Source organism: Bombus pyrosoma, linkage group LG4 (genome assembly GCF_014825855.1).
Source record: "Bombus pyrosoma isolate SC7728 linkage group LG4, ASM1482585v1, whole genome shotgun sequence".
In the NCBI taxonomy this organism is placed as follows: Eukaryota; Metazoa; Arthropoda; class Insecta; order Hymenoptera; family Apidae; genus Bombus; species Bombus pyrosoma.
This window is the reverse complement of record NC_057773.1, coordinates 13,905,394-13,918,822: the sequence shown is the minus strand read 5'-3', so window position 1 is coordinate 13,918,822 and position 13,429 is coordinate 13,905,394. Positions and strand designations below refer to the sequence as shown.

The window sequence follows — 13,429 nt, the reverse complement described above, 5'->3', positions numbered from 1 at the left end:
TCTTTTCAATTACCGCGCACTCCAGGGAACAGAGCGATTCAGCATTCCACGGGCACCAACCCACTTATCTTTTCCCTAAAACCTCGTAACTTAACGTAACAGCAGTTACAGCAAGAAGAATTCATACATCACGATGGTTGCCTGTAAGTTACGTTTTTATTTACATTCATATATTTAGTTTTCATCCTTCTTTTCAATACAATATTCCTGCAATACAATTATAGAAGAATTGAAGTTTTTATTGTAGTAAATATTAAATTCTGTTAAATTCTCTGTTTAGCCACTCCCCGCCCTTATTAACTCTTATTGTATTGATACTTGCTGTTAATAAAATATTTACTTTCTAAAAAAATTAATTAGCTCCAATTAGTTCACGGCAACGCCTTAATTATTCTACGAAACAATTAGCTATATATATTTTTTAAATAAGTAGTTAAATTCTTTAGAATGCTTGATATTTCAGAATTTCAGCTAAACTAAAAACATATGTATGTATTTACATAGAAATGTCTTTGCACAGATATTTAAGAATATTCGCACTGTTAATTTAAGAATACTGCATATTATATTTTATTTAAAAAAGGAGTAATGTTACAATTATTTGGAAAATATTGAATATTATGAATATTATGAATTTTTATGAATTGTTAATATTTATTAGTATTATGGTAATATTAATTTTATAACTAATTCTAATATACATTTTTTTAGATATACTGTTTAAAATATATATTTTTTTATTTTAATAAACTGTAGTTTAATCTAGATTAAAATTATATTAATTTAAATGTATTTTAACAAGATTTAATGGAAAGTGTTGCTTATGAACAATTATGATCATAAGCATAATAGATTGATGTATTTATTCTTGTTCTTACAGCTTGGAAAAGACTTGAACTGCCACTCATTTCCATAGTTCTTTTAAAGTACTTGAATCTGAAATCTTACAATTGTCTATATTTTTACTTTAAATATATGTGTACATCTTATCTTATATCTAAACTAAATCTTAAACATATATGTCTTTATTTCTTTTAACCTATATACAATATCACATATACATTTTGCTTTGTCAGGCCCTATGTTCTCCTTTTCTTTTTTCTGAAACTCTTAACCAAATTATTACTGTTTCATTTATCATGTCTTCTACTATGTCTTTTTTTCTTAATATGCTTGTCCTATAGCAGTCTTTTAATAGATGTTTGCTAAGGTATCAAGGTTTGTTAATTTCTAAATTATTTAGAAATAAATTTTCTTTTTTCCTTTTCCAACCAGTGTTGATATATCTGTACTTCCTACATTTGGATTTCTTAATTTTATTATATTGCACTTGGTCTTGCAATTCTTTGTCTCTTTCTGTTAGAATTTTAATTATATCTACTTCCTGCTATCTTAAATTTTTTACATCTAGCTGGCTGCAACCATTCCTTCATAAGTATTCTTCTCTTTCTCTGCTATCTTTTGTCCTTTCAATTTTCCTTTCTTTTTCTTCTAAGCATTTCTTAACCAACATGCTTGCACCTTTACCTTTTTTTATCTTTTCCAGTTTAATATAGTTTCTGCTCTATTATTTTATCAAAAAACCTGGTATCGTCTATTAGTTGGCCTCTATTTTGCTTTATCAGTCCATTCTATCCATTTTCTACACACCCTTAGTTTTTGATATCCTAGCTTAGCTCCTCTGTTTTTTTTTCTCTATACCCTTGCAGATTCCAGTATTTTATATTTATACTTCAATATTTTGTTTATCCCCTCAGCTTCACATGTCAGCTATTATTACTTTTTTTCTTTGAACACTTCCTACTCTTGCTTACATTATGTCACCATTTATAATCTCTTTAAAGAAACTTTCCATTTGTTGCTTTATTCTTTCCTTATTTAGAGTTAATCCTCTAATTATCATATTATCTTTCTTGTCTCTTCTGTCTTGTAATTCAAGTGTTTTTCTCATTCTTTCCACTTCTGCATTCTGCTGGCTTTCTTAACTTCTTTTAACTTCCCTTAGCACCCTTCCTACCACTTCTCCTATGTTCTGTTCAATGATTTTATTATTATTGCGACCTTCTCTCTCCTTAATTTGAGTTATCTTGTCTTCAAGGTGTTTAATTCTATCCAACATCTCTTTCCTTTTGTCCTCCCACCAAATTTCTTTCTCCGTCATCTATTTTACATTTTTCTTGTTCCATTGAAAAATTGTTTTGCCTTACTTCACTACTCAGGCCTTGAACTTTTTCAACAAAACCTGCTAGGGATCCTAATATTGCTGCAATGTCTCTGTTTTGATTTTTATCTCTTACAATTCCTTTGTTATTTTTATCTTTTGTGCTCGCCATTCCTTTTTCTGTTATCTCCTCTCCTCCTTTTTGTCTATGTACATTGTTTTGCCGATCCTCCACTTCTTTTGCAATTCTATTCAAGAAGTCCTTTATTGTGCCTTTTTTCTTGCCTGTTTTCGCTGCTTTATCATTTTTTATAGAATGTCCACATTAAGCATATATAGTATTTTAGTATAAAATAAATCAATAGTAGTTAACTTTCTTGACTTATAAACAATTCTAATTAATTAATTTTTCTTTTAATTTAATTATTTTCATCCTTATATTCTATTGCGTATGATATTGTGCATATTATTACAATAATGTTATATTGATGACATTTAGATAAACATTGTATTATATTATTAAGTTTTAAATTCCATATAGATGCATAAAATTTTAATAAATTTCTAAGAAACAATAATGTCCATCTGTAATTCATAAAATAATCATGCATATATCGTATAAAATGTTATAAATATTAAAGTTTTCATATAATATTTTTGAAGAAAGAGATTGAATGTTATTTTATTTTTAAGTAGCAGGTCTTTTGACGACAGAAGTTCTGGATCAACTACGTACAAAATTCTATGAAGATAATCGCAACACTTTGGCACAAAATGTGTGTACAAGAACCAATCCCTTGGAAGCTTGCATTTCGCGAAAGGTTTTGCAAGAAACGCAGCATGTGTTTAGTCACAAGATTGCAACGGAAGGAAAACCTATAACTAATCAAAAAAATTCTGGCAGATGTTGGATATTTTCCACTTTAAATGTTATGAGGAGTGCCTTTATGAAGCAATATAATTTGGATGAGTTTGAATTCAGTCAAGCTTATTTGTTCTTCTGGGATAAGGTTAATATTATATACAAATAATATCTCACGGTATATATGACTTTTATTTTGTATTTATTAGATAATATATTTTTCATTATACAGATCGAAAGGTGCAATTATTTCTTACATAATATTGTAAAAACTGCTAAACGAAATGAACCTGTAGAAGGTCGATTAGTGTCATTCTTATTACATGATCCTATTTGTGATGGCGGACAATGGGATATGGTCGTTAATCTTATAAATAGACACGGTCTTGTTCCTAAAATCTGTTTCCCAGAATCATACAATTGCGAATCTAGTTCGCGCATGAATACTCTTTTGAAAAGTAAACTTAGAGAATATTCCAAAGTTTTAAGAGATTTAGTATCTAATGGAGCAACAGACGAACAATTAGAATCTCAGATTCTAGAACAAATGGTTGTAATCTATCGAATAATTGGTATTTGTTTAGGCATACCTTCAAAAACAATCACCTGGGAATATTATGACAAGTCGAAGAATTATAATTGTATTGGACCTATTACACCAATAGAATTTTATGAGAAATATGTGAAACCCTACTACAATGTAGATGATAAAGTATGTTTAGTAACAGATCCTAGGCCATCTAATCCATATGGAAAGCTTTATACCATAGACTGTTTAGGAAATGTTTTGGGAGGAAGACCTACACTCTATAATAATCAACCACCTGAATTATTAATGAAATTATGCGCAGAGAGTATAAAACAAAATGAACCTGTATGGTTCGGATGCGATGTGAACAAACGATTAATAGCTAAACAAGGAATACAGGATTTGAGAGCGTATGATTTTGAATTAATGTTTGGAACTGATATCCAAGTTAATCTTACAAAAGCTGACAGATTACTTTATGGAGATTCTATGATGGTTCATGCAATGACACTTACAGCTGTTTCAATCGATGTAAGTTAGTAGCGATTTTCTAAAAATTAAGGAAAAATGATTGTGTAAAGAATTTTTTTCTCATACTACAGTCCTCTTTCAAGATTACATATTAAAAGTTTCTTAGTATCATTAAAAGCAAGAGACATATGTACGTGTTTGTATATGCATTATGAATTGTATAGTATAAATTGTTATAATTTTTTGCTTTTTCAGAATGAAGGTAAAATTAAACAGTTCCGAGTAGAGAATTCTTGGGGAGACGATCAAGGACAAAAAGGATATCTATTACTAACAGCCGACTGGTTTTCCGAATTTGTTTTTGAAGCAGTTATTGATAAAAAATTGGTACCTGCAGATGTTTTAGATGTATTTAAACAAGAACCCATTACCTTACCTGCATGGGATCCTATGGGTACACTTGCTCACTGATAATAATGTAAGCTAAAAACTATTTCAAGATAAAATATTTTAATTAACAAAAGTGTATATATAACATAAAAAATTAAACATCAAATACAGTTTTGAGCGCATTGGTACAGCAAAGTACAATAAATTAAGACTTTAACACTTTTATAGTTCATTAACAACAATTAAGGAATAATTCTAGAAAGTTGAATTATGATATTTCGATTATTTAACGACTATTCAGGTTTAAAATAATATATATTGCTATAATTAATAAAATATTAAGATTGTATATTTAACATAGTTCCTAAAATTTAAGATAATCACATGTATAATTTTATTTCTAATTTATAGTTTGTGTTTACTTAAGAATAATTGCTTTCATTTCTTTCTTTTTGATTATATTTTAAATGTCACTTAAGTATGTAAGTTATATGTAATTTAACTATACGAAGAAACCAAAAGAAGTTAGAAATTAAAAGATGTACTATTATATATGTTCTAATATATATGTATACTTCATAAAGTATTGCTTCATTAAGTTTATTTAAAAAGCTTCGAAAATATAGTTGAATTCACATTTACATATTATACCTCTATTTTAAATGTTTATAAATTGAAAAGAAACTTAATAATTGTATGAAGATTAATAAAAATGTTACAAATGTATATGTTTAGTCATTACTTTTGATTTAACAAATATCTTTCAGTAACATTTATTTAATAATTACAAAAAATACATCTTTGGAAACAATATTTTACACACATTATTTATTTCTAAACATAAATATCAAATTTAATTAGCCTAATTTTAAACTATGGTTAGAAATTTTATATATCACTAATATTAAACAATTCTATGCCGTTCTTTTTGTATTTTATAACAATATTGAAGTTTTGCCCATACACCTTGACACATATTTTGCAAACGAATATCATTCCAACTTATAGAAAATTTGTAAATACACCTTATCATTCTTTTTGGTTCTTTTAATTGGCCTTGTTGAATTAAGCTTAAGGCAGTATATAGTTTACAACGAGCAATTAAAAAGGGATCTCTGAGACGAAGTGCTAGTTCAAATTGCTTCATGGAAATTTTTCCAGCCATCTGTGCCTGGATAGAAAAATACATTTAAACATAAATTATTCAAAGAAATAATTGCATAAAACAATCAAATGTAATATTTACTAAGTTTTTAATATATAGTAGATACATATTAATAAAATATATAAAACCTACACATTGTTGAAATTCTTCTCCTAAAGCTGAAAATGCTCCACCCAAAGTAGACAACCAAGACATAGCATGATCAATTTCTCTTCTTTCCATCGTCATTTGGGTCATTCTCTCATTCCTAAAATTAAAAAACTGTATTGTATAGTTTTATAAAGCAATAATGAAAAAAGGCTTTAATTAACTGAACAGTTAGAATCTTGCCATTTGTAATCTAAAAATTGTTTCCTTGGCATTTTCAATCTTATTAAAATCATTTCTAAATTCACTCTGTTTGACAATCCGTATATTAAATATTGTAATAATTTTTTAAGTGCAGCTTTTCGATATGTTTGTGAATTTGCTAATGTTATAATATATGCTGACACAACATAGGCATTAAGTCCTTTCTTGTTTAGGCAAACTCTGTTTACTTGTATCTCGTTACTTTCATTGACTTTGTTTATGTCAACATTTGTCTGACATGTACTTTTAGTTTCTTTTACTTTCTGCTCATATTTAATTACAGAATAAGGTGTAACAATAATGCTATCGAAAATTGTGCCGCCTTTATGTACAACCAATTTTATAGAACTATCCATTTTTCTAATTCCGCAAAATAGACGCTTCTTTAAACATATGAGAATGTTGTTTCGTTGTATGTAGGGCCATTAGAACATTACAGTATAAATAATACATATTAAGAATTTTTATCACATACACTGCTTTGACCAACTTTTACAAATATTGTTGATAAACTTTATATCTGTAAAGTATTAATAACTGTATTCAACATGTAAAAGAATTATACTACTTTATGTAAAAATCCTCTGCCTCTAACATTTTAGAAATATTTTATACGTAAGGTTTTCAGTTGACAATTTGAGGTTAAAAGTTTAGTTCATCTTATATATATACGCATGGCAAAGATGAGAAAGTGGTAGGGATGATAACATTGAAATTATAGTAAGTTAATATAATAAGTTATTTATCAAAGTTAATAAGAAAGCGTTCCTTTAATTTTTTGAACTTAATATCTAACTTTTGAGCCTAAATGTAAACTTTATAACATACATTGTATAATATGTTAGGATAAGATATGAATTACTACTTAAAATTAATCTCATATTAATTTTCAATACGATTAAATAATATTTTTAAGGTACTTTTGAGTAAGAATAATTATAGAAAAAATAATATTAGTTCTATTTATAACTTTAGTAAAATTTAAACGTTTCCATTGATAAGTAATGTGTTCGTTATGATAAACATTAAATGTTGGTTTTTTAATTATTTACATGTAGATTACATGATCTTTATATGCAATAGATTGTAATGTATGATTGCAGATAAAATTTTGATTACTAAATTTTATTTTGTTTAAAATGTAATTTAAATATACATCGTAGAATATAATGCAAAGAATGGCGATAAAACTAAAATAAAAAATATCATGTGGTATTTATGACAAAATGATTTAAGAAATTTATTACCTGAAGATTTTGATTATTACAACTACATATTTTGAACGAAGCATTCTTATTGGTCATTCAATATTATATATAATGTATCAATATAACAACAAAGTACATGCAATTAATAACATGAAATATAACTGAAACTTAAAATTATTATCAAAATAGTAAACTCTTATGTATTTTTTATAAATGAAAACATATTTCGATTAGTAATTATGTATGCATATTGTTACATAAATTGCAGTATATATGATCCATAAATTTTCCACAATAGATTTAAATTTGTAAATTTTGACTGAAATAAAAAATATAAAATGATATTAACATTTAATAATTATGTTTCTTTTATTTCATATTATATATTTTTCCAATTTGTATCCAAAATTCTCAAATATATTTATTTAATAATTTATAATTCTAAATAATATTTTTATATACATATTTTAACTATTCTAATGTATAATAATCGATTAAAAACATGTGAATATTATTGAAACATGTATATTTTAAAATTTGTGATTTATGAACGAAAAGGTTATTTACTAAATATCTGTTTGCTTTTAAGTATATTCTGCAAATAATCCATACTTTAAATCAACTAACTATTTACGTAACATGCGACTTTTAAGAGAGATTAATTATTGTGAATATTTTGACATAAATACAAGTGAAAGGTCTATACAAGATATTATTTCATATATCATTGATAATTTAAATAAATGATCATTAAGATATGTGTTAGAATAAATGAAATAAAATAATGTTCGGCAGTTCGGGGTAATGTAAAGCACGTTTTGCGCCACTGTGCGCGTGGTACGACGGCGCAGTTATTGGCATTTCCCAAAATTTCGTCGACCAGTCACACCGAGCAATGCGAACACACCTCTCGTAGGAACCAATCAGAGTCTCAGCATCTATTGCTACTGTATAGTAATTGGGGCAACGTACGACAATTGAAATTCGTTGTGCCGGTTAATATTAACAATAAATTGAAAAAGAACCTTAACAAAAAAATTCGTTTGCTTTTTAAAGTCGATTTTCAACGGGTGTTTTGCATAGATAAGTTATAATAGACGGTATCGTGGTAAGGTGAGCGCTTGACTCGTACGTCGCTGGATGTCTACGAGTACCCCACCTTGTGATTCGGCCTAAGCTTTGACGAGATACCTCTATTGGTATTGGGGTCTCCGACTCGATCGTGGCAGGTTGGATTTACCCCGTTTGTCACTGAGAAAAATCGCCTTGGTCAATCTACGTTCTCGAATCTTAACGTTCATTGCTACTGTTACTTTTTTCAGTGAAACTCTCATAGGGCGGAGGAGATCGCGCAGTTCACGGTTTTTCTTTCCGCTAAATAGTGCGTCCTGATTGCTGACATTATTTGCATTAGAGTTACGGCAAGGTATGGCGTTTTTGAGAACGGTGCCGCGTTGCAGTGCCGGTAAAAAGCTGAGGAAGTGTTTACCACTTCCTGTCGGCCTCCTCGAGAACGTAACGAAGCCATCGGTGCAGTTGGTGCAGGTGCACGATCGCGAATACACCGGCACTACCGCTGACGTGAAGCCGGCTCCTCCGCGACAGATCGATCCTCTGGATTTGAAGTTTAACGATCCCATCGCCGCTTTTAAGAGTAAAACCACGAAAGAATTGCTTCGTGCCTACATCGTTTATCAACTATGTTCCATCGAGTACATCGCCGAGAACAATATGAAGGTAAGTTCAAATCAGACCCGATGACGTTACTTTGTATATTACGTGTTATTATAGATTTGTTATATACCTACAAATTATCCCTATGACGTACGAAATAGCATGACATGTGCTCTCACAGCGTCCTCTCTCTCGCTCTTTTCCCTAGCCTGTCTTTTCTGTTTCAGCCACATTGTAAAGTCATTTGCTTGATTTCTTTTTTTCTCAGATCCATTCATATGTATATGTAAATTCGAAAAAACATTTTTATGTATTAATCATCTACAATTCTAAAACTTTAGTTCTATAATGTGTATCTAACAATCATTTAATACATGGAGTATAACTAGAATACAATACATACGATAATACGTAATATATACGATACATACGTATGTATAAGTATAATAGATATCATGCGATATAAGAGTTGCTATTGTATACACATAAAAGTTGAAGTATTTTATTGCCATTTTCATATAAAACAGCGATTCATTCATACATATAAAATTCTGCTAAAACGAAGAATTTTTTCTCATATTAAAGTTAGTTGTACGACGTTAATCACGTTAGTAGGATCTTTCAGGTAAATAATTGGTGTTCTGTGCCTGTGTATGAATTACATATATTTAAAGTAATCGATGAAATTATAGCATAATTGCATATATATATATATATATATATATACACATAATATACAATAATATTTGTTCTTTAACAGAATTTTATAAAATTCCGTTTAATAGAATTTTATTCACAGATTAAGAATAAGGAATTTGTCGTGAAAAAATCATAGAAGTAAGATTTATGCATTGTTCTGTAACACCGAAAGGAAGTCGTTTGTTACGCAACAGCGTTAGAGGATCGCAAAATTAATTAATTGTCGATTTTTCTGTGCGAAGTTTTTTGAATATTGAAGGAAGGTAGAGATTTTTGGAGATTTTCTATATTAAATATGAACCAGCAACCTTTTATCGATAGCGTCGGGATTCGTAGCCGATTTATACAACGACGTGGCATGGCGCGTTATTGATTTTAGTAATACTTAATAGTATATTGAATCGACCTAGCAATTTTGTCGCAAACTTATAGTGGTGGCCAATTACGTAACTAGGAAGGAATGACCAGAGTATCGTAAAAATCTGTACGATTTTGTTGGCTAGTTTGGGGTGTTACTATTGTACTGTTTAATTCTTACGGAAGTACTCTTCTACGGAAGGACTGTTTAATTTCCTATGACGTGTCGTCATCTTAATGTAATTGAATGAAATAATTTGTAGTTTTAAATTTGTTAAGCTTCATTCGTATCAATATTTTATTGATATGTATATAATATTTTTGGTACTACAATAATGCTATAGTGCTTAATTTAATTTGATCTAATTTATTATTTAATTTGTCCTGTTTATATAAAGTTTCGAACGAAATATACAAGAATAATTTTTAAATTTATGGTTTCTTTTTATGATTAAAGATTCGGTAGATTAACAATAATTATGGAAAATAATTAGGTATGGCGTTTAGTCTATCGTAGGAAGTGAATTTAAGTGAAATATATTCTAAGTAGGTATTTTTGGAGCAATATTATTATAATTTATATAATTATAATATATAGAATATTTTATTGATACTTGTAAATATTATCCTTTTAACCAAATCAAGTTAATTACGTAATATTATGATGTAGAGTAATTTAACAATATGTTGTACAAAATGCATTTATCTACAATTATTTTACTTAAAGGATTTGTAGATATCTAACTCCTCATAATTACAATTTTGTTTTGTACGTACCCGTATATATATTCTTACCATCATTCTTCTCATTATTTTAAATTATCTAAAACTATATGGCAAAGTAAAATTCGCAAATTGGAAGATCTAAAAGTTCGATCCGTTTGAATATATGGAAGCAATTTTAAGTAGATTTCCAAAATTCGCGATTATTCGTTCCGAAGTTTGAAGCTAGTTTACGAAGATCGATTATTTGACAAGTGCAATGAACGAACCATTATACTGGCTATAAGCTTATATAAAAGCTATTTATCTGCACATACCCTTATTTCTCAGTGAAGTGTTTTTTTTATTACGCTCTATATTATTCTCTATATATCTCATTTTCATAGTATCAAATTTTTGTAGTCATATGAATGTACTATTAAATCATACGAAATTTAATATAATTTGGTCTAATTAATTAATACATTAGTACATTGTACATAAATGATATAATAAATACAAAGGCGTGCCAATACTTTTTGTAGCCACTTACGAGTAGTATTAGAACCTTATGAAGCGTATCTTAGGTATTGGGTTTGATTAAGATTTATAAATATATTAGCATATATTGAATTTATTCCCATCGTGAACACAGAGGTTTTCACCGTCTTGGTTTCGTTTCTAACAACATCATTCATTGTTGCATTCATTAGATATGCATATGACTGCCGCGAATAAGGAAAATTAACTTGTTCACATTTAATTATATAATAATGTAGCTTTCGTCGAGTACTTAAATAGAAGAAGGTGTATATACATACGTAGTTGGTGATTCACGTCCGATCCTGAATGTATAAACCTTGCTACACCGTATTGATTATTATTGATTTTTAAAGTGCGACATGACTCCGTAGTGTCTTCGTTTTAGACTGTTGGCAGACGGTGCCAAGAATTGCATTTTGCTGTGTAATACTTCGTGAAACATTTATTCTCATCGTATTCAGTTTTCAAATATTATAATAATATTATTTATAAATACATGATAATAAATGAAAATATGAATTAAAATTAAATGTATTAATAAATAGAATCACGCAATATAATAATAGATATTACACAAATTTCAAATAAATATCTTATCTAAAATATAATACCTATATATTTCAGAGTTAAAAGAGTTTTTATTTCCGTTATTTCGTGGGAATACATAAATAATAAATGACCAATACTAATTTTAATGCTTCCATACATAGAAATAATTTTATCATAAGTTTAAGAGATTCAGTGAAAAAATAGTGTTAGCGTATTTTTTTAAAAACGGCAGATACATGTATATAGAGAATAATATAGTGTCTTTTTAGATACGAATATTTTAAAATTTATTGAAGATTTTCCTATTACATTTTACTTGTCGTTTCTTCAAATTAAAAATTTATTAGACACTTGTTCTTACGTTATTTCTTTTCTTCCAGCTTGATAGAAAAGTAAAACTCATTTTCTTAAGAAAAAATAGAAGTAAAAAGAATTCTAAAATCTTTTCTAAAAGCTTTTTTTTTTGAAATTAAAACGTGGATATTTCTTACTTGTAACTTAAAAAAAGTTTCTATGAACATTTAAATACTTTATCATTGATTACGATGGAAACGTTGTTCCCTCTATCTCTAAATTAACATAGTTATCATCGACTAATTACATGGACACTTGAAATTCTCGGTCGATATATGTACTATATATTTATCGGTTGGATAAAAGTTGTGTAAGTTATGTAATCACATCCTATCCGTCTCGTAGACATTTTTAATCTTTTGGTTTAATTCTGGGAAATCCACAAATATAGACGTAAATTCTTGAAAGTGATTTAAATCCCTTGAAATTCTCGATCGCGATATGCAATTATTTTGATCAAACTTTTATCAAATCGTTGAAGATTGAAAGAGTTAAAAAGAAATCAGTTTCATCGTTGAGATTGTGACAACCTGTCCACGTTTCTTTATTAGAATTGTCGATTATTCAGTAAGGTACAAATTTGATAAATTACGCGATTATTCGGTACTGATTGATTCGTTACTCATTATTCATGCCATTCGGCTTATTTGGGACATGAGAAATGATTCATATCTTAAAGAAATTTATTTTTTGTATAATAATAATGTATGATTTACTTCTTTACGATAAATGTTCCGCTTTTCAGATATTTTCGTATAGATAGCACTAATGTTGCATTTGCTGTTTTTTATGACATAATAATGTTTTTCTTCTTTTATATGTAATTGTTATTTTTGTTGTAATATGTATTTGTTTTATACGGATTAATTAATAAAACTATAAAAAAAATACAGAAATACAGAAGATTTATTATATTTGTTGCAAATGTTACAATATCACGATACTTAGGACCTATTGATAAACGAGAATTCTTATAAATTAGAAGTTGTTGGGAATAGAACCTAGCAATTTCGAAAAATGCTCTTAATGTTTCAATATACCATTCTGCAAAGAAAACTGAATAGAAAGGATTATTATTAGCATAGAGGGAAGGTGTAGTTTCATGGCATTAAATCACACGTGTCTTTGATATCGTCGAAAATTAAAGGCGCGGGGTCAAGTGGAGTTTAGTATGGTACTGTAATCTAGAAACACTGCGTCTTCTGATTCCTATCTTTGTTTCAGATTTCATTGAACGTTGTTCAAGAAATTTTATCGAAATGGCGACGCTTAATCACTTTTAGTCGACATTGAAAGTAAATGTAATATTTTGAAAAGATATTTTTACTTTGAAATTAATGGATTCTTTTACATGTATGTACATATCTTAATTGATTTAATAATTAAATTACCTATTATAACACTGTTCGAAATT

The 13,429-nt window shown here is 28.2% G+C and overlaps 3 protein-coding genes across 5 annotated transcripts in view; 2 read left to right on the top strand and 1 right to left on the bottom strand.

The window, feature by feature from the left end:
- The first annotated feature begins 4 nt into the window (after positions 1 to 4).
- On the top strand, positions 5 to 5,139 carry LOC122567111 (bleomycin hydrolase). Of its 3 annotated transcripts, none has more exons than XM_043725332.1 (4): positions 5 to 143; positions 2,858 to 3,171; positions 3,256 to 4,083; positions 4,279 to 5,139. In XM_043725332.1, exons 1-4 carry the CDS (start codon positions 134 to 136, stop codon positions 4,492 to 4,494), a joined length of 1,368 nt encoding a protein of 455 aa, XP_043581267.1. In that variant the 5' UTR covers positions 5 to 133; the 3' UTR covers positions 4,495 to 5,139. The 3 variants fall into 3 exon arrangements, with proteins under 3 accessions (XP_043581267.1, XP_043581266.1, XP_043581268.1); XM_043725331.1 differs by having other exon boundaries at positions 2,855 to 3,171; XM_043725333.1 differs by lacking the exon at positions 5 to 143 and adding an exon at positions 1,006 to 1,210.
- Positions 5,140 to 6,597, bottom strand: LOC122567115 (uncharacterized protein F58A4.6). The gene is made up of 3 exons (XM_043725336.1): positions 5,909 to 6,597; positions 5,711 to 5,825; positions 5,140 to 5,584 (listed from the first exon to the last, which is right to left on the bottom strand). Exons 1-3 carry the CDS (start codon positions 6,283 to 6,285, stop codon positions 5,318 to 5,320), a joined length of 759 nt encoding a protein of 252 aa, XP_043581271.1. The 5' UTR covers positions 6,286 to 6,597; the 3' UTR covers positions 5,140 to 5,317.
- Positions 6,598 to 8,112: 1,515 nt separating this feature from the next.
- LOC122566874 (proline dehydrogenase 1, mitochondrial) overlaps positions 8,113 to 13,429 on the top strand; it is a 38,507-nt gene continuing 33,190 nt past the window's right edge. The window contains exon 1 of the mRNA XM_043724738.1: positions 8,113 to 8,874. Coding sequence (XP_043580673.1) covers positions 8,566 to 8,874 — 309 coding nt within the window. The 5' untranslated portion in view covers positions 8,113 to 8,565. The remainder of the gene's footprint in view (positions 8,875 to 13,429) is intronic.

Excerpts from the sequence above, each read along its gene's own strand:
- LOC122567111 (XM_043725331.1), top strand. Across the intron at positions 3,172-3,255 it reads ATTTGTTCTTCTGGGATAAG|ATCGAAAGGTGCAATTATTT; the intron begins GTTAATATTATA and ends TTCATTATACAG. Across the intron at positions 4,084-4,278 it reads TTACAGCTGTTTCAATCGAT|AATGAAGGTAAAATTAAACA; the intron begins GTAAGTTAGTAG and ends TTGCTTTTTCAG.
- LOC122567115 (XM_043725336.1), bottom strand. The coding sequence starts at position 6,285 with ATGGATAGTTCTATAAAATTGGTTGTACATAAAGGCGGCACAATTTTC. Across the intron at positions 5,826-5,908 it reads CAATTTTTAGATTACAAATG|GAATGAGAGAATGACCCAAA; the intron begins GCAAGATTCTAA and ends TTTTAATTTTAG. Across the intron at positions 5,585-5,710 it reads GAGAAGAATTTCAACAATGT|GCACAGATGGCTGGAAAAAT; the intron begins GTAGGTTTTATA and ends TTTTCTATCCAG.